Here is an 18,853-nt window from a genome sequence, read left to right as displayed (position 1 = left end):
ATATGTAAAATGAGAGTTTTTGACTATTTTAAATCCGACTTTAATTTTTTTTACACGTCTAATTTATTTCTAAATATACGAGATTTTATATTTAATTTAAAATGTACTAACACCTAACAAAAATATTTAGAAGGGCTAGTTTGGCCAAAAACTCTGTAAAATAGTACATAAAGGATGTTACTCATCACAATTCACACCCCCCACTTGAAAGCCCTAATAAAAAAGAAAAAGAAAAAGCCAGAAGAAGAAAACAAACTAAACAACCCACAAAGTAAATAGACGAGAGAAGAGAGACGGAGGGGCGGTAGATTTTGGCAGGCGACGGCGGAGATCGCTTCAGCTCGACGCCTCGACGGCCGAGATCTGTTTATCTCTTTCTTTATAGATCCAAGATCTGGGATCCCGAGGTCAGCACCACCCTCCTTCTCATTCTCACCTTCTTCGTCTCAGATCAGGGCTCAGATCCGAGCCCTAACCCTAATCCTAGATTCGGTTCTTAATTGGGGAGTGTTATCATCCATCGATTTCGATTTCCATTTCTTAAGGTTCTTCTTGTAGGTAGTTTGAGATGCTGACCAAGTTTGAAACAAAGAGTAATCGTGTCAAGGGCTTAAGCTTCCACAGCAAGAGGCCATGGATCCTCGCCAGTCTCCACAGCGGTGTCATCCAGCTATGGGATTACCGTATGGGAACCCTCATCGACCGCTTCGATGAGCACGATGGCCCCGTCCGTGGCGTCCACTTCCACAAATCGCAGCCCCTCTTCGTTTCCGGAGGTGATTAGCTACTCTTCTTCCTTTTCTCGTGAAGCGGAGAAAATCTTGGATCAGTTTTAGTCGTTACTCTTCTTGTTTTTTTTTTTAAAATTTTTTTTGCCGGATTATGTATTTGGATCTGGGCGGCTGTAAGTGGTTAATGATAGTTTTGGATTTATTTAGAATGTGTAGATCTAGGCAATTGTCTGAATTTCCTACCTGTTCGATGTGAATGGCTCTATTTTGGTCTTTTCTTACAGGTATCCTTCGGATCTCATATATTTTACCCAGTTGTAGTCTTAAAATTTCATTTGGGTGTGATGTGTCATAATATCTTTACATCTTCATTTTTCTCATTGTTATGATGGATATGCTATTAAGACATTTTATACTTTTAAAGCATGAGAGGTCCTTGGCATTTTCTTTATTGTGTGGTTTAAAGAACATGCCGCGTGCAACACTAATTACGTTGTAATATTTGCAGGAGATGATTATAAGATCAAGGTCTGGAATTATAAGACGCACCGGTGCCTATTTACTCTTCTTGGGCACCTTGATTATATCCGTACAGTCCAATTTCATGATGAGTACCCATGGATCGTCAGTTCTAGTGATGACCAGACTATTAGGATCTGGAACTGGCAGTCACGCAACTGCATTGCTGTGCTAACTGGGCACAACCATTATGTCATGTGCGCGTCTTTCCATCCGAAGGAGGACCTGGTTGTATCAGCTTCTTTGGATCAGACAGTTCGAGTTTGGGATATTGGGGTGCTGAGGAAGAAGACTGTCTCACCTGCTGATGATATTTTGCGTCTGAGCCAGATGAATACGGATCTGTTTGGGGGAGTTGATGCTGTTGTCAAGTATGTATTGGAAGGTCATGATCGTGGAGTCAACTGGGCATCCTTTCATCCCACATTGCCTCTTATTGTGTCCGGGGCAGATGATCGTCAAGTCAAGATATGGCGAATGAATGGTAATATTTAAGAAGTCTTTTCTTAGCTTCATCTTGTCCTTAAAAGCTCTTTAGTCTTAATGATGCGCTGAAGTAATGTTACAATTCATTACGGTAATTATCATGGAAGAACCTTTAAAACATAGAAAGAAATTGAAGAAGCACGCAAACCTACTTTAGTATTGTCTTTCTCCATCTAGGAAAAATGTTGAATTGCCTATGAATATCATGAATTTCTTTTATTATCTATGAACTATGAGAGCAAAAAAAAAATTGTATCCTTGTTTAATTATTGAATAGAAACAGTGGCACTAACTTTCCCTTATTGAACAGATACAAAGGCTTGGGAAGTTGATACCTTGAGGGGTCATATGAATAATGTATCTTGTGTATTGTTCCACGCAAAGCAGGATATTATTGTATCCAACTCAGAGGATAAAAGCATTCGCATATGGGATGCTACAAAACGCACGGGCATCCAGACATTTCGGAGGGAACATGATCGTTTCTGGATTCTTGCAGCACATCCAGAATTGAATCTTCTTGCAGCTGGTCATGATAGTGGCACAATCGTCTTTAAATTGGAGAGAGAACGCCCTGCTTTCTGTGTGAGTGGTGATACAGTGTACTATGTGAAAGAGCGGTTTTTACGGTTCTACGAGTTTACATCCCAAAAGGATAACCAAGTGGTTCCAATAAGAAGGCCTGGATCTGTCACCTTGAATCAAGGACCCAGATCATTGTCTTATAGCCCAACTGAGAATGCTGTCTTGATCTGCTCTGATGTTGATGGGGGATCTTATGAACTCTATATTGTTCCTAAGGAATCTGTTGGAAGAGCTGATTACATGCAGGAAGCAAAGAAGGGAGCGGGGGGTTCAGCTGTTTTTGTAGCTCGCAATAGGTTTGTGGTTCTGGATAAGAGCACCAATCAAGCATTAGTGAAGAACCTCAAGAATGAAATTGTGAAGAAAACTGATCTTCCTATTCCTACTGATGCAATATTTTATGCTGGAACAGGGAACTTGTTGTGCAGGGCTGAAGACAAAGTGGTCATATTTGATCTTCAGCAAAGAATCGTTCTTGGTGAGATTCAAGCCCCTTCTGTTAAGTATGTAGTTTGGTCAAGTGACATGGAGTCTGTTGCCCTTCTGAGTAAACATGCTATAGTTGTTGCTAATAAGAAACTTGTGCATCGTTGCACACTGCACGAGACTATACGTGTAAAAAGTGGTGCTTGGGATGAGAATGGTGTCTTCATTTACACAACTTTGAACCATATCAAGTATTGCCTTCCTAATGGGGACAGTGGGATTATAAGAACTCTTGATGTTCTTATTTACATAACCAAGGTTTCTGGAAACAATATCTATTGCTTGGATCGTGATGGAAAGAACAGGGTGATATCAATTGATGCTTCAGAGTATATTTTCAAGCTTGCCCTTCTCCGGAAAAGATATGACCATGTGATGAGTATGATCAAGAACTCGCAGCTATGTGGACAAGCTGTGATAGCTTATTTGCAACAAAAAGGATTTCCTGAAGTCGCTCTCCATTTTGTCAAAGATGAGAGAACCCGATTTAACCTGGCACTCGAGAGCGGCAACATCCAGATTGCTGTTGCGTCTGCCAAGGAGATAGATGAGAAAGACCACTGGTATAGGTTGGGCATTGAAGCTCTCCGGCAGGGAAACACCAGTATCGTAGAGTATGCATACCAGAGGACAAAGAACTTTGATAGGCTGTCTTTTCTCTATCTTGTAACAGGAAACATGGAAAAACTATCCAAGATGCTGAGGATAGCTGAGATTAAGAATGATGTGATGGGCCAGTTCCATAATGCCATGTATCTAGGTGACATTCGAGAACGAATCAATATTTTGGAGAATGCTGGTCATCTGCCTCTTGCATATGTCACAGCTGCTACCCATGGACTGACAGAAGTTGCTGATAGGCTTGCTGTTGAATTGGGAGATAATGTTCCCTCCCTACCAAAAGGGAAAGCACGTTCTCTTCTGCTGCCCCCTGCACCACTCATCTGCAGTGGTGATTGGCCATTATTAAGGGTGATGCAGGGTATTTTCGAAGGCGGACTGGACAGTCTAGGGAGGGCAGGACATGATGAGGAAGAAGAGGTTACTGGTGCTGAATGGGCTGACAAGGAACTGGATATTAATGATATAGGGGGTGTAATGCAGAATGGTGATTTAGTCGGAGAAGCTGAATATGGCGATGCAAATGAAGAGAATGAGGAGGAAGGAGGATGGGAACTTGAAGATTTAGAGTTACCCCCAGAGTTAGACACACCAAAGGCTGCAGGTAATGCCCGTTCTACTTCATCTGTTGTCCCTACAGCAGGCATGCCTGTAAGCCAAATCTGGATCCAGAAGTCCTCCCTTGCCGGGGAGCACATTGCGGCTGGTAATTTCGACACTGCTATGCGCCTTCTTAGCCGACAGTTGGGTATTAGGAACTTTGCCCCCTTCAAGCCCTTGTTTATGGATCTTTACATGGGCTGTCAGACATATCTGCCTGCTTTTGCAACAGCTCCAGTGATATCTGTTGCTGTTGAGAAGGGATGGAATGAGTCAGCCAGTCCTAATGTGAGGAGGCCGCCTGCACTTGTCTTCAAGTTCTCACAGATGGATGATCAGCTCAGGGCAGCTTATCGAGCCACGACTGAGGGAAAATTTCCAGAGGCTTTGCGGCAGTTTCTTAATATCTTGCACACTATCCCACTTATTGTGGTGGACTCTAGAAGTGAAGTTGATGAAGTGAAGGAACTGATTGAGATAGCAAGGGAGTATGTGCTTGGTTTAAAGATTGAAGTTAAAAGAAAGGAACTAAAAGACAATGTAGTGCGTCAGCAGGAGTTGGCAGCTTACTTTACCAATTGTAAACTTCAGAAGATACATACAAGACTCGTGCTCACAAGTGCTATGACTATCTGCTTCAAGGGTGGTAACTATGCCACAGCAGCCAATTTCGCCAGGATGCTTCTGGAAAACAGCCCAAATGAGGCCCAAGCAAAGAAGGCTAGACAGGTGCTGCAGGCTTGTGGTGATAAGAAAGATGCTAACCAGCTGAATTATGATTACAGGAATCCATTTGTTGTTTGTGGGGCAACCTTTGCTCCAATCTACCGAGGCCAGAAGGACGTGGCCTGCCCGTACTGTGCCTCTCGATTCGTTCCTGCCTTTGAAGGGCAGCTATGTACTGTATGTGAACTTGCAGAGGTTGGGGCTGATGCATCAGGTCTTCTTTGTTCTCCATCACAGATAAGATAATTGACAAAAGGTACTTATTTTGATATATGTTATCTCCTCTTTCTTTCCTTTCTTTTTTCTTTTTCCTCGTTCGAGTTATTTAGTTTAAGACTGTTAAATCTCGCCTGGAAGTTTACTGATTGTGTGAAAGATAAAGCAATAAGAATAGGAAATGTTTCTTTTGAGCTTTTTCGCTCAGTTTAAATGGTCATATGGCCAATTGTTGAAGCTAGGATCTTGATTAGCTCATGCAGATCTTTGCTAAGAGACACATCGTAAGTTCATTTGCTTCAGAATTGCGGTTGAAGCTCTCATGTTCTTGGTTCTTTAAATAACGTGCAGAATTCTTTCTGAGCGGCTCTATTGATTTGAAAAGCTTGTCATTTTTTTGCGGCATGCTTCTGACTCTGCCGTGCCTTAGAGATATCTGGTCTCATACTGGCGTTTTGGGTTATTGCTGCAGTCTTTCATTGTGGCACTCTACTGTCATGTTATCGTTTTTGTTTTTCCTATTATTTGTTCATAGATGATGCCCATCTAATATTTACTTGATAAAGGAAAGATTTCCCTTTTTAGAACTTCCATGTTTACTATTAAAAAAATCACTGGACAGTTTTCTCGGTCCTTTTTTCCCAGGGAATGTACCACCGTGTATAGAGAAGTTGGATCTTTGTAATTTCTGTGGTATACTTGCTTAAATATATCGACAATTCTATCTTCTTTTTTTGTTCAAGTTTCATGTAGCTATACAGTATTTGCTCAATTCTCTCATCAAACTGCATCAAGTAGAGCCCTGGCTACATTTGGCACAATGCGTAATATTTTGCATCGATCACATCAGAAGATAATATATGACGAGAATGTTTGCTCCCTTATAATCTTTTTCGGATTGAATCCAGGTATTTGGTATGGCTTATTTTTTCGGATTTAAAGCTAGTTATTTGGTTGGATTCAAGATCTCCAACTGGGAATTTGGGATTTTAGTTGGATCCAAAATCAAGGTATTTGCTTCTTGTTACCCAGATTGCGGAAAAGGAAATTCTCTAAAATAAATATTCAGAAGAGGAAAATAAAGTAAACAAAACAAAGATTGAACTACTACCCACAGTCCAACATGACCTGATTGGAGACCAACCCTTACCACATCCAAAAATAGTGAAAAACAAAGTAACTTAAGCTGACCAAAATGAGTACCGTTACTCCCTATCATCTGTATACAATTTTGCGGGGCATTCAGTAGTTTATATTCCGCAGTTAGGTGAAAAGCCCGACAATGAAATACTTGAAATACGACTCCAGTGGATTCACTGGTGGAATAAGTGTGTTTTTTTCTCTTTTATAATGAGAAAATGGAGGTAAAAAAATTCAGTAAGGTTATGAAGTCAGAAATGGCCAAGAGAGGGGCCTCATTGCGAGCATGTGCTACGTGTTCTTTATCTCGAAATAGATATTGGCACCAAACCGTGGTCCATGTGGTATAACCGTGCCAACTATCGAATCGAAGGTTAAAAGGATTAGTATGTTGACGATATAAAACTGTGAAACACTGCTCTACTCTGTAAACCGGCAGAAAACATGCAGTTAATCGGCAGCAATATGCCAACAGAAAAAGAAGCAAGAAAGATCTGCAGTGTTTGCAGACATGATACTTCTCATTCTATCGTTACCATGATCTTTCATAAAGAGACAAAATTCAGAAGATCACCAAAGTTGCAGAAGAAGCGTTGTTACAGGTAACAAAGAAATGGATGCTTTAGAGCTCTAGCCATGAGTTCATCCAAATTTCATTGTACAAGAATGGCTGTGGAAATTCCAGCTTTGTAGGATTTCAACTTTTCGACAGAAAGCAAATTGTAACCACCGAGTACAAGTTAGAAGAGTTGTCCATGCAGTTGTGCTCAACAAACTAATGAAACTATTTTTCAGGAAAAAAACAAAGGCAATTTTAGTTCTCTTAATCTTTGGCTTTCCTTTTAGATGATCTTGATCTCATAATGCAAAAATATTTATGCTTCAACCAGCTGGGAAGTCTATAGTTTTGATGTGACAATCTGACAAATAGAACAGATAAATGAAAAAAAAAAACTGATATAACCCCAAAGGTTGTATTACATCAAACTACTGCATTTATGTTTGATGGAAAAAAAAAAACCGACAAACTACTACATTTAACTGCCATCAATATGCTGCATATTCAGGTGACAACTTTACAATATATTTGCAATAACCACTATGGGAGAAGAAAAGCTGTAACATCGCCTAACCTAATTGCTAAACCACCCATTATTATCTATGCATTTGTACTGGTTGCTAATAAATAGAACGCTGATGTAGAACAACTGATATATAAAAAAACCTGAGTAGCCACAACAATGTAAGTTAACTAAGAAGAATGTCAATGTGTTGATCAATTATATGCTCAATCTATGAGAGAAATTTTCCAAATCTATCAATAATTTTCCTTACAGCAACTTAAAGACTGAAGACATGTTGAACCACAATATTCTTTTAATTGTAAAGTAACAATTTACTACATCCAATACTACAGTTCCATTATTATATTAGAGGTAATCCACACAGTAACAATACCATGAAGATGCTCCCCATCATTAGCATCATTGTAATTCCAGATGTCCTTACTTTTCAGGCATACTGTAGTATAATAAGAATCTCTTGAGATTTCTGGCATAACACATCTAACTATAATGCTTTAATTACTTCGATAAAGGCACATTGCCATCTGGCCAGGCAACTTGTGGTTCAGTTAGTCTTCTCTTATAAGTCAATCACAAATACATATTCACCTTCTCTTCATCCTTGCAGTTTTGTCCTATAATAGTTGCCCTATGTTCTTTCATCCTTACTGTCCTAACAACACTAAACTAGCTGTAAGTTTTGGAAGATTCATTTTGATCAACAATTTCAGTTATAATTTAATCAAAATGACCAGCTTTAAAACTAGTAGTAAGTTTTTCTAATAAGCGAAGCACTTGGTAACTGCTCCACAAGTGCTAAATGATTCAAACTTCAAGGAAGTAGAACCCTAAAGAATGAACAAGATACACAAAAGATTATAATTTTCAATGCACTGCAAACATCCATTTGCATTCTTACTGCCTTACAATGCTTAAAGCAAACTGCTCAAACACTTCCTATCAGATCATATTCTATTAACTATTATAAGGAGAGTTGTTTCAGTAAATTAGAATGTCCCAAGAACACCAGGGTCCAGAACTGAAAAAGAGATTTTTTTTTTTTGGAATAGATATGAGAACATCCCCCACCCCAACTGATAACAAATATAGAAATTGTAAAAAAACAAGGAACTTCATTATATGAGATATCTTGGATGAAAGAAATTGGGGAAGAAAAGATCAAAATAATAAAGCAGTCATAAGAGTTGAGAGTTGCTAGAAAACAACATTAATCATATATTGGATCAACTTTTCATATCAAATACATCACCCGGAAAATTGGAACTTCTATCTCGACCAGCTTATTTGAGTTACCTCTCGGCCGCCCACTGCCTTCCTAAATCAATGCTTTATTCCTGCCAAACAGATGTCATCCAAAAGTCAACTACCATTGCAAATTTACGAATCTAGGAACTACGATCTCACAAATCAAAGAGAAAAAAAAAGACGAATTCAGATCAATGACTCTGAGATCACTGATCACAAAACTCGAATTGTGAAGGCACACCTACGTCTGCTTGGAGAATGAGGAGGAGGAAGGAGACGAGGAGGAGGGGACGCGCTTGCTGCGAAACATCATGTAGCCGAGAGGGAGAACAACTCCGACCATCATGATCGCTGCTCCGATCAAGTATCGCACTGGACTCGGGGACACCACCTCCATTAGCCTCCTCTTTAAGCTGTATTTCCGGCAAAGAAAACAGCCAAACACTATCAGATCTGGAACGATAGTTCTCGTGTGAGAAACCCTAACCCCAGTTCGGAGAGAGAGAGAGAGAGAGAGAGAGCAAGGGTATGATTACCGGCAGTGATCTGACTCCGACGGCGCGCCGGAAAGGCGATTGGGGCTACGAGTTGAGATCGCGGCACCGCTTAGTAATATGGCGAGAATTTAGTGGGTTAGATGAGCTGTTTTAGGCTCGCTTCGTTTTGCAATTACATACTAGCATAGTTGAAATAGCATAATAGCCCCCAACATTTTTTAAAAATTATCATATAATAATTAGGGATGAATATGATATTTTAGAAACTTTTTAAGTGCTCCTTTAAAAAAAACTATTTAATTACACTTGGCAACTATCACCTTTTCTTTTTAGATACATATTCTAAATTTTTTGAACCACATAGAATTTTTTTTTATATAGACTCCTAAATTAAAATTTTATGTGAATATTTTTTTTACTTTTAGGAGCCAAAGTGTAATTAACTCTAAAAAAAACCCTCCTTTTTGTTTATTTTTATCTTGGACCGAGGTGCGGTCGACTACCTAACCCATGATGACACCATATCAGAACGGCAGAACCAAAGCACAAGCACAAGCAACGGGATAGTAATGGTTCTCGGAAGAGGCTCCTCCACTACCGCGAGCCTGCGCCGGATCGCCGCGAGGGCATTCCATTCGTCATCCGCGCTCATCCAAGGAATTCACGTCTTCCAGTGCCCGGTGAGTTCTTTTGCTTCTTTTCTGGGTTTTTGTTCTTGATTTGGGATAAGATCAGGTGAGAAACCGAATAAGTATTCGTGGTTATAACTTCGTTCAGTTTATACTGGATCTGTTTACTATCGCAGGATGTCGTTGGGATCGTTGCTAAGCTTGCTGAGTGCATCTCCTCGCGAGGAGGTAACATAAATTCCGTCGATGTCTTTGTCCCCGAGAACAAGCAGGTGTTCTATTCGAGGAGGTGAGTCCTGAAATGAATGATTTTGATTGTTCTTTTTTTCCCCACTGAGTGAAATCTTTGGAACGGCATTTCTAGTAAGAAAAGGCTGTGATTCAAGTTGTTAATTAGAAAAGGAAGCGTGTTTGTGGTGAATTAATTGTCTGTGTTACAAGTGGAGAACAATCTCAATAGGAATGTACCTTTTGGCCTGGCAGGGTACAAGGGCCTTTTCTTTATTAAATGCCAGAGTATAATCTCAGGAGAAAGGAATCTCTGTTCCAAATTAGGAAAGAGAAATCTTTGTATGGCTGCCCTTACCCTGATTCCCTAGTCAATTTCTTTACTAATACACAACTGTATAGTCTCCGGAAGCAATAAGTTTTTTTGGGTCAGAAATCATTGAATGAAGTTGCATCCTATTTGGGGAAGAATTACCATTAATAGCATCGAGAGGGGTGTTTAATTGGTTTTCATTTATAATTCAAAATCTTTGGTTATTTAAGAACATGGAAATGGGTTTTAGATTTTTAGCTTTAGACGCGTCAAAATACTAACGATCTTTTGACAAAACATTGAAGCCTTTATCTAAGATATAATGCTTTCACAGTCACTTTATGTTTCAGCAACAATGAAAGATGAAATCTGAGGGAAAGAATAACTAAGTACAATATATTTCATTTTTATTTAGCCTTTATCATTGTTTAGATGCCTGAGCGGCCCATCTCAAGAAATATTTTGTTGTTGCTAGTGTTTCATTTGTGTGCCTATGATCTATACTTCTATAGCTGATTTAGTTGTTTAATGCAAATATGTAACAGTGGTCAGTGTGCAGGAAATATTTGTTCTGCATTAACCGAATGATCCTTTCATAGTGTTCAGTCAGTCCTTTCTTCTATATTCTGCACTATTTAAATGATTTTAAGGCTAAATAGTTCTTGACAGCGAATTTGTATTTGATCCTGCACGTTGGCAACGAGATGTGATGGACAATGACTTCCTGAATTTATCAAAATTATTCAATGCAGAAACATCTACTGTGCGGGTCCCTGATCTAGACCCCAAATATAAGATCGCAGTTCTTGCTTCAAAGCAGGTGGGATCTGCTGTATGCTATACTATAGTAGCTTTTCATTCTACTAGTTAAACATGCATCTTTGGTAGTGACACTAACAAAGCACAAAAGTGCCAAAGACTGAACAACAAAATTCCCTTATTTATCCTGTGCTTTGTCAACTCCCAGTCAAACCTCTAGACAATTTTATGGGGTACAATTGTCATTTGATTCAAAATGCTCTGAGAACTTGCATGAACTATGAACATAAATCATTATGGAAGTTGATTGATATTCCCTCTGCACACTAATTTTGCTGAAGTTTTTTCCTCCTATAGAATCATTGTTTGGTGGACTTGTTACATAGATGGCAGGAGGGAAGGCTGCCTGTGCATATTAATTGTGTAATAAGGTGGTATATTATATTGTAACTATTTTCCCGTTTTGGTTTAGGATAAGTCCCTCTTGCAACTGAAGTTTCATAATAATAAATTGTGGCAGCAATCATAGCAGGGCTCCAAACACTCATGTTGCACGTTTTCTTGAAAGGCATGGCATTCCATATTATTACTTACCAACAACTTCTGGAAATAAAAGAGAGGAAGAAATCTTGGAGCTGGTTGAAGATACTGATTTTCTTGTGCTCGCAAGATATATGCAGGTAAATAGTTCATAATTGCAATATTAACTTCACATATGGTGCTGGCTCTGTACTATCAAGATGATATATCAATTCAAAGCTGCTTAATCTCTTTAGAAGAAATTTGTTTGCTATATAGGTATCATATGTGTGATAGTTCATTGATATGTGATATCTTACATAACACTTAATTCAAGCAAGGCATGTTTTTCTGTTATTGTCGAGAGTTGATAATTAATGAATGCAGAATTTTTTTTTTCCAGTAAGAGTTCATACTTGCTTCATACTTTGTTGAAGCAAAAGTAAAAGATGATATTAGATTTTTCTTTCACATTCATCTTGCTGCCTTTTCTCCACATGTAATCATTTCACTTTTGCAGATTCTATCTGGCAGTTTTTTGAAGACCTACGGTAAAGATGTCATCAATATCCATCACGGCCTCCTCCCATCATTTAAGGGAGGGAATCCTTCCAAACAGGTCCTCAGTTCACTAGTTTTATCAGACTGGTCTTCTGAAATGAACAGTAAATCTCAAGTAAGCTTTATGATTTCAGGCTTTTGATGCTGGGGTGAAATTAATTGGTGCAACAAGCCATTTTGTAACTGAAGAACTCGATGAGGGTCCAATTATTGAACAGATGGTGATTATTTCACTATAATTTTCAGTTATTCAAGTTCGCATTTTGGTTATGAAATAAATTTCGATTAACTTCATAGGACATTTTATTCTTCAATTTTTTAGTGATCATGTCTTCCTCACCCATGCTCGTGCCTCCAAAATTACCAGGAGGACCAACCTCTCTAGCCTACTGCTAGATTGTAGAATTTTGAATAAGCTCTTCTATTCTGAGATTTTTTTTATACAAAGAGAGCTCCTGAGTGTGACATCGACTACCTGCATTCTTGACAAATCTGCATTTTGTTATCCTTATGCTTATGATTGATCTTAAGGCCTCATTGAATGAATATGGGATGCGAAGTCTTTATTCTCTTTACTTTTATATGCCTTTAACTTCAAGATGTATCACACTACCTGTGATAGTTTGGGCTCTTATTTATGTGGCACAGGTTGAGAGAGTCTCGCACAGAGATACATTACAGAGCTTCATTCTGAAATCAGAGAACCTCGAGAAGCAATGTCTGGCTCAAGCAATCAAGTCATATTGCGAGCTTCGAGTGTTACCTTATGAATCAAAGAAGACAGTTGTATTCTGAGATGTGTTAAAAGATATTTCAATATTCCATTTTCCTTTACAATGTTCAGCAATATGTGGGTTCTTTCTGCTACATCCTTCTGGTTTCATATCATTTTCATTTACTAGGTGGCAGATGCTTCACGATCCTTTTGGTTATTGTGAGCATGTTCTTATTTATGAAAATTTCTGCAGTGAGAATAAGCTTGTCTGATTCCCTCGGTTCTATTTTTTCATATGAAATTAACCTCACTTGTCTATCTAACAGTCATGTTCATCAATAAGGAAGTTAAAAGGAATTTCTTCTCACAAGACTCAAAAGAAACACAATAAGTAAACTTGGAGGACTCAAAAGCACATTCCAATTCATTCAATCACACGGCTTTAAAGACATCTTACAGGACCAACCATTCTTGCATGTACACTTATTACAAGGTAGCAAAAGCATGCAGACGAGATAGACAGAGAAAGAACACAGAGACGCCGTTCAACAACTCATGCATGCATGTGTTCCTCTATGGGTATTCAGATGCAACTGGCTGATAGCTTCCAATGAAGACGTCCCCATAGATGAGCCCGGCCAAGCCACCACCAATCAACGGCCCAACCCAGTAGACCCAATGCCCCGAGAAGTTCCCGGCCGCCACCGCCGGCCCAAAGGACCTAGCCGGGTTCATCGAGCCACCACTGAACGGCCCGGCAGCGAGAATGTTAGCCCCCACGATGAAGCCAATGGCGATCGGAGCGATCGTGCCGAGGGATCCCTTCTTTGGGTCCGCCGCCGTGGCGTACACCGTGTATACGAGTGCGAAGGTGATCACTATCTCCATTACCGCACCCTCGATCTCGCTCAAGCCGGCCGCCACCCCGTGGGTCGGCACTGCCTGCAATAGTGGACCCGCAAATAAGTCAAGCAAATTACAAATAGTGTTGCTGTTGTTGTTGTAGTAGTACATTAAATTTCGTTCCATTTAACTAAAATACCTTTACTTATATATATATTCTCAGTAATCTATTAAATTATTTAGATTTTTACGTAGAATTGTCAAAAAATAACAACTAGAAAAGTAGACATACAAAAAGAATAAATGTTTGAAGTATATAAATTTACAAACATACATATAAGAAACTTTCGAGGGGTATGTATGGAAAAAACCCTTGGCAAAATTGTCTTGGATTTATTTTCAAATATGAGAGAAATATATGATTTTTCCAAACGTAGGTGGTTTAATTGCAGAAAAACTTTTTTTTTTCCTAAGAGATAAAACTATAAGACGACGGTATAGATATTAAACTTTGATTACCAATCCGCCTGTGACGAACTTGAGGAGGAGGCAAGCAACGGAGGAGCCGAGAAGCTGGGCGACCCAGTAGAAGATTCCGGTGAGGATGGTGATGTTGCCGCCGACGGCGAGGCCGAAGGTGACGGCGGGGTTGAGATGCCCGCCGGAGATGTTCGCCGCCATTGAGACGCCGACGAAGAGGGCGAAAGCATGGGCGATCGCCACCGCCACTAGGCCGGCCGGATCCAAAGGAGCATCTGCCGTTAACTTTCCTGAAAAATAGAGAATTATTTGTAAATACTTAGCATCCACAGTTGACCTTAAGAGATTTAAATAATTGTTAAATCACCTAAGCTTTAATACAATGTTAACTTACTAACTACTCTACAAACTTAAACCTCTAAAAAAATGCAATCTTTTATATTCTAATAATAATTAAATATTTTACCGTCTGTTTAATATCTCAAAAGAAGAAAAAAGAAAGTGACCTTTCATAGACCTGGACCACTATAATGTAAAATAATGATGCTAACAAAAAGGATAGATCAAATGATTCCACAACGTGTAGACCAATGGAAAGGCGAATATTATTTAAGGTTCCCTAATCGTTGTCTTAATTACTTTTGTCTTCATGAGATGAAAGTGCTCACTCTCCAATCGATCTCCTTAATAAAAGCTAGAACGGACTCTAATATCATAATATATGATAATAGAGTGACTCTCTAACTTGGCCGGGTGAAAATTCTGAGGAAAATTAATTCTTTAGGATTATAAAAGTATTTTCGGATACTTGCTACATTATTCTTAGTTATAATCCCTCACCGTAGGATATAGCAGAACCAACACCGGCAAAAACGAAGAGCAGTGTTGCAATGAACTCGGCAACGTATGCCTTAATCGATCCAGCACTGAAGGAATCGCCGACGCTTCCAAATGCAAGCTTCACCATCTTTGACGACACTACTACTCGTACTCCTCTCTCTCTTTTCTACTCTCTTCTAGACTTAGCACGGAGAAGCCAACGGAGATGCGTTTATTTATAGAGGTTTAAGGCAGCCTCCGTTGAGCTATCAGCGAGGCCCAGTGATGGAAGGGTGTGATTAGAATAACACGGACGGCGGAAGATGATTATTAGTCAATTAGCTATTACTTGTATTTTTATGACTTAATAGCCGACCAACCGCCCCTACTTAAGCTAATTGGAAATAATAGGCGACGGATCGTATGCGTCAGTGGTTGTAGCAGCAGTTCACTTGTCATCTCCCCATTGGCTTCTTAGTCGCGGAGTTAGAAATTTCCTGCAGTAGGGGGGGTTCGCAGAGACCTGCTTACTGGATTAATGGATGTGAGGACAGTTGTTGGTATGAGCTATTAATTAGCAAAAGAGCATCCAATGTGGACATGCCACGAGACAAAGAGAAGCTTAAAAGGGTGTTTATAGAATTTTAGGGGTATGTTTGTTTTGCTATTACTATATGCCCTAAAGTGATAATTGATGAGGTGGCAGTGTGATCCATAAAAGAGATAAGAGGTATTCTGCAAGGACCCGTACGTTTGGGGGCATGTGAGATGAATTATTGAGGGGCATATGGAAACACTCATGTGATCTGTCCCTTGTTCTGAAGTGCGACTACATGATTGGAGTGGCCTGGAGTCAAAAATCCTGGAATATGAGAATAAAATTGAGCTTTTTACCAAACTAACCTCCCCAAATTTCTTTTTTTCGCTTTTAAGTGGTAAATATAAAATTAGTTGAGTTAAAAATCAGTGAATCAAACATCTACTATTTATATAAAGATTTACAAGTCTCTGAAAAATAATTAAGTCTTATTAGAATATTTTTTTTTATATAAGTGGTTGAATCGGATGAATAAAAATTACCGAACTAAACAAATAGTGACTTTTTAGAAGTCGCAATCCAATTTGGTGATTTATGTAAAAAATCCCCCCAATTCAAATTTTTATACAACTCGTTGTTTGGTTAGTTTGAAGTAAATTAGACATTTGTAAACAAAAATTATGAAAGACTTAAAATAGTCAAAAACTCAAATTAAAACATCTATCCATTGAAAAAGATATAAAATTCTATATTAATAGTTCGATAATCGCAAGTAATAGCAAGCATTATGGACCCCAAAAATTTATAGATTCTTGTCTTAAAAATTATCTAAACAAATTAATCTGCAAGAGCCTCCTACTAACGGTTCTTCAAAAATTATCCATTGAAAAAGACTTTTTTTTTAATAAAATTTTAGATGCATATTAGTCATTAGGCAAGCTAACGGTTCTTCAGTTTATCCAATAGAATGCCTCAAAAATCAAAATACTCAGTAGTACATATAGAATTCTTTTGAAAGGAATATCCTGTGTTATTCCTCGTGTAGTATCTTTGGATGACTGGCACTAGTTAATGGTAGTAGGTGGGGGTGTTTTGTCCTTCTCCATCATGGCAGCAATTAGGTATTATCTCTTTTGCTATTTAATTCATTACCCTACTTGATTATCCTGTACCTCAGCTTCAATGTAGACATAGTCGTCCTGTAACTCACACAGCAAAACTATTCAATAATCTCTATTGGAATAGGTAAGTAGGTTTATCTCTACTGAATCAACTGCTGACTCATGATGAAATAACTACATGAAATATTAATGTTTTAGAGAGACTTAGAAAGAGCCATTAATGAAGGTTTTAGTAGGAATAGATAGGACCACTGAAACCACTGCATTGAGAATGATGTTGAAACACCAAAGTCAAATGGACCATTGCCAACTAATTGGTGATCAGCATTCTGCTACAAGCCTATAATGCTAAACACAGTTGCAAATGCAAGAAAATGCACCAAATAGATAGTCCTCTTTTCCCCCACTCTGAACAATAATACTCTATGCACTGCTTGAAAGAAATATGCTTGTGTGGGTTCTTTGATATCTTCTCCTTCTTGTGTGTGTATGGTCGGCTGATATCATCATCCAGGAAATCTTCCACTCCAAAGAAGCCTCTTGGAGATCTTAGGATCTGAAAATATTTACAAAGAAAATTCAACAATTATTCCATTTGGACTGTATTCCGAGTAATAGGCAAACTATTGAACAATTTACAATCTATTCTGTCTCACAACTCCATGGAAATGCTCTTCAGATGCAGGGAACCATTACTTTGATGGCAGGTGTGACCATTTCTCAATAACATCAAACTTCGTACCAAAAGAAACATAAAAGATTAGCTGATCATAGAACCATTTCATCAACATTGAGTTGAAATCATCTGGTCATACAGAGCTTTCAGAGTCGCAGAAGTAAAATTAGTCTGACGAAGGAACCTAATTATCTCCATTTCATCAACATTGTGTTTGGAGTCTATTTGTTCTTTATATCTTTGATATGATGAAACTTGTATGACTGATAACTATTTACTCTTTTATGTAGCAAGCCAACAAAGTATGTTAAATCTGTTGGTAAATGCAAACAAGTTTAAGTTAAAAGCACAATACTCTCGGAGATTTCATCATTATTGCTGTACAAGTTCTCCGGAAAGGATAATAGGAATTAGGAAGAGAACTAGGAAATCTAATCCTCGCCACTGAACCAACTACCAAGTAACGAATAATTGACTATAACATATTTTGAGAGAAGAATTGACAATAACATTACTATTGAATATTTGTGGTTTCAAGTTTCAACAAATAATGAAGAAGGTCCAAATTATATTTAGTATATTACCTGACCATCATGGAAGTTGCTTCTGCAAACATTATGGAAGTGCCAAATTTCTTTCTAAAACTAGTGTTCCTTTCTTCCATGATTAAAAATTTCTTTGAAGGAGGAGAAAGAAGGGAGAGAGAGAGATAGGTATGATTATAGAGTCAAGGAAAGGAGGAGCGGAGATGAAAAGAGTCAGATGAGATTGAAACAAAGGGTAGTTTTAATTGGACGACGGAGAGGGAAGAAGAAGAACAAGGAGAGATGAGGAGAGGTGAGAAGACAGATGATATGCAAAGAAAATATAAAAATGAAGGTTAAATTACACCGTCACCCCATGAAAAATAGCATAAATATATACTAATCTTTTGAACTAAAAAAAAAAAAATCAACACTAGCGCCCTCTAAACTAACCGGTCAAAACATTTTTATTCATAATTTTGTGCCGTTGACCTGTGATTGACTATTGATCAACAATTATTATATTCATGCATTACTTTTTACTTGGCATTTGACTAAATATGAGCTTGCCTGATTGGCATTTCAATCAATAGTGTTTTTTTTTATTAAAATAAGGAGTGAGGGCAGCAGTGTTAAAATGCCTCACTGGCATTCTAACATAAGTTTTTTTAAAAAAATTTCAATAGTCTAGGAGGTGTTAGTGCTCAGATTTTTTTTAGTTCAGAAATAGTGTGTTATTGCGCTATTATTCAGAGGATGTAATTAAATTATAACTATAAATAAATAAATAAGGTGATAAAAGACGAGAGAAGAAAAAACCTTTATTATAACTAGTTTGAAAAGTGCTAAAAGATTTAATTTATATTAAAAAGAGTCTCCGATGAAGCATTCAAAGAAAGCCAGGTGCCTTAAATACCGTGCTGTTCCGACATCTGCTCTGATAGAAGAAAGAAGCTGAAGTCGTCTGACATTGAACGTTAAATCGTGGACGCTTTTTAAACGGAGCCTCTGCCTGCAATTAAATTTTCATAGCTTTTGTTGCCATGGCTCTATCCATTCCAAACACTTGCACGTAATTCTGCAAGCTAACCATATCTCCAGAGATCCCCATGCTTCTCCTCTTCTCTGATAGAAACCGAAACATTAAAGACAAATTTAGACATTTCTTCGATCCTTCTTGCAAACTGTTTG

At 38.3% G+C, this 18,853-nt stretch overlaps 4 protein-coding genes and 1 long non-coding RNA gene across 9 annotated transcripts; 2 read left to right on the top strand and 3 right to left on the bottom strand.

Moving 5' to 3' along the window:
* Nucleotides 1–199: 199 nt before the first annotated feature.
* LOC140793580 (coatomer subunit alpha-1-like) lies at nt 200–5,184 on the top strand. Its single transcript, XM_073145131.1, has 4 exons — nt 200–407; nt 559–776; nt 1,240–1,734; nt 2,047–5,184. The coding sequence occupies exons 2-4, from the start codon at nt 569–571 to the stop codon at nt 4,998–5,000; spliced, it is 3,657 nt and encodes a 1,218-aa protein (XP_073001232.1). The 5' UTR covers nt 200–407; nt 559–568; the 3' UTR covers nt 5,001–5,184.
* Nucleotides 5,185–8,287: 3,103 nt separating this feature from the next.
* LOC140793584 (uncharacterized) lies at nt 8,288–9,118 on the bottom strand. 4 transcript variants are annotated; one of them, XM_073145137.1, is made up of 3 exons: nt 8,977–9,118; nt 8,682–8,853; nt 8,288–8,529 (listed from the first exon to the last, which is right to left on the bottom strand). In XM_073145137.1, exon 2 carries the CDS (start codon nt 8,835–8,837, stop codon nt 8,682–8,684), a length of 156 nt encoding a protein of 51 aa, XP_073001238.1. In that variant the 5' UTR covers nt 8,838–8,853; nt 8,977–9,118; the 3' UTR covers nt 8,288–8,529. The 4 variants fall into 4 exon arrangements, with proteins under 4 accessions (XP_073001238.1, XP_073001236.1, XP_073001239.1 ...); XM_073145135.1 differs by having other exon boundaries at nt 8,686–8,853; XM_073145138.1 differs by having other exon boundaries at nt 8,682–8,893; nt 8,977–9,089.
* A 303-nt stretch (nt 9,119–9,421) lies between these two features.
* Nucleotides 9,422–12,923, top strand: LOC140793581 (formyltetrahydrofolate deformylase 2, mitochondrial). Of its 2 annotated transcripts, none has more exons than XM_073145132.1 (8): nt 9,422–9,617; nt 9,743–9,855; nt 10,777–10,927; nt 11,224–11,297; nt 11,387–11,546; nt 11,906–12,004; nt 12,081–12,167; nt 12,595–12,923. In XM_073145132.1, exons 1-8 carry the CDS (start codon nt 9,507–9,509, stop codon nt 12,739–12,741), a joined length of 942 nt encoding a protein of 313 aa, XP_073001233.1. In that variant the 5' UTR covers nt 9,422–9,506; the 3' UTR covers nt 12,742–12,923. The 2 variants fall into 2 exon arrangements, with proteins under 2 accessions (XP_073001233.1, XP_073001234.1); XM_073145133.1 differs by having other exon boundaries at nt 9,476–9,617; nt 10,767–10,927.
* A 135-nt stretch (nt 12,924–13,058) lies between these two features.
* Nucleotides 13,059–15,143, bottom strand: LOC140793583 (probable aquaporin TIP2-1). Its single transcript, XM_073145134.1, has 3 exons — nt 14,825–15,143; nt 14,024–14,274; nt 13,059–13,603 (listed from the first exon to the last, which is right to left on the bottom strand). Exons 1-3 carry the CDS (start codon nt 14,949–14,951, stop codon nt 13,235–13,237), a joined length of 747 nt encoding a protein of 248 aa, XP_073001235.1. The 5' UTR covers nt 14,952–15,143; the 3' UTR covers nt 13,059–13,234.
* Nucleotides 15,144–16,689: 1,546 nt separating this feature from the next.
* Nucleotides 16,690–18,093, bottom strand: LOC140794026 (uncharacterized). The gene is made up of 2 exons (XR_012110051.1): nt 17,723–18,093; nt 16,690–17,018 (listed from the first exon to the last, which is right to left on the bottom strand). It is a non-coding gene; the product is annotated as an uncharacterized lncRNA (long non-coding RNA).
* Between the last annotated feature and the right edge of the window lie 760 nt (nt 18,094–18,853).

Source organism: Typha latifolia, chromosome 8, assembly GCF_019914945.1.
Source record: "Typha latifolia isolate L0001 chromosome 8, TyphaL0001v2, whole genome shotgun sequence".
NCBI classification, from domain to species: Eukaryota; Viridiplantae; Streptophyta; class Magnoliopsida; order Poales; family Typhaceae; genus Typha; species Typha latifolia.
This window is presented reverse-complemented; position numbering and strand designations above follow the sequence as displayed.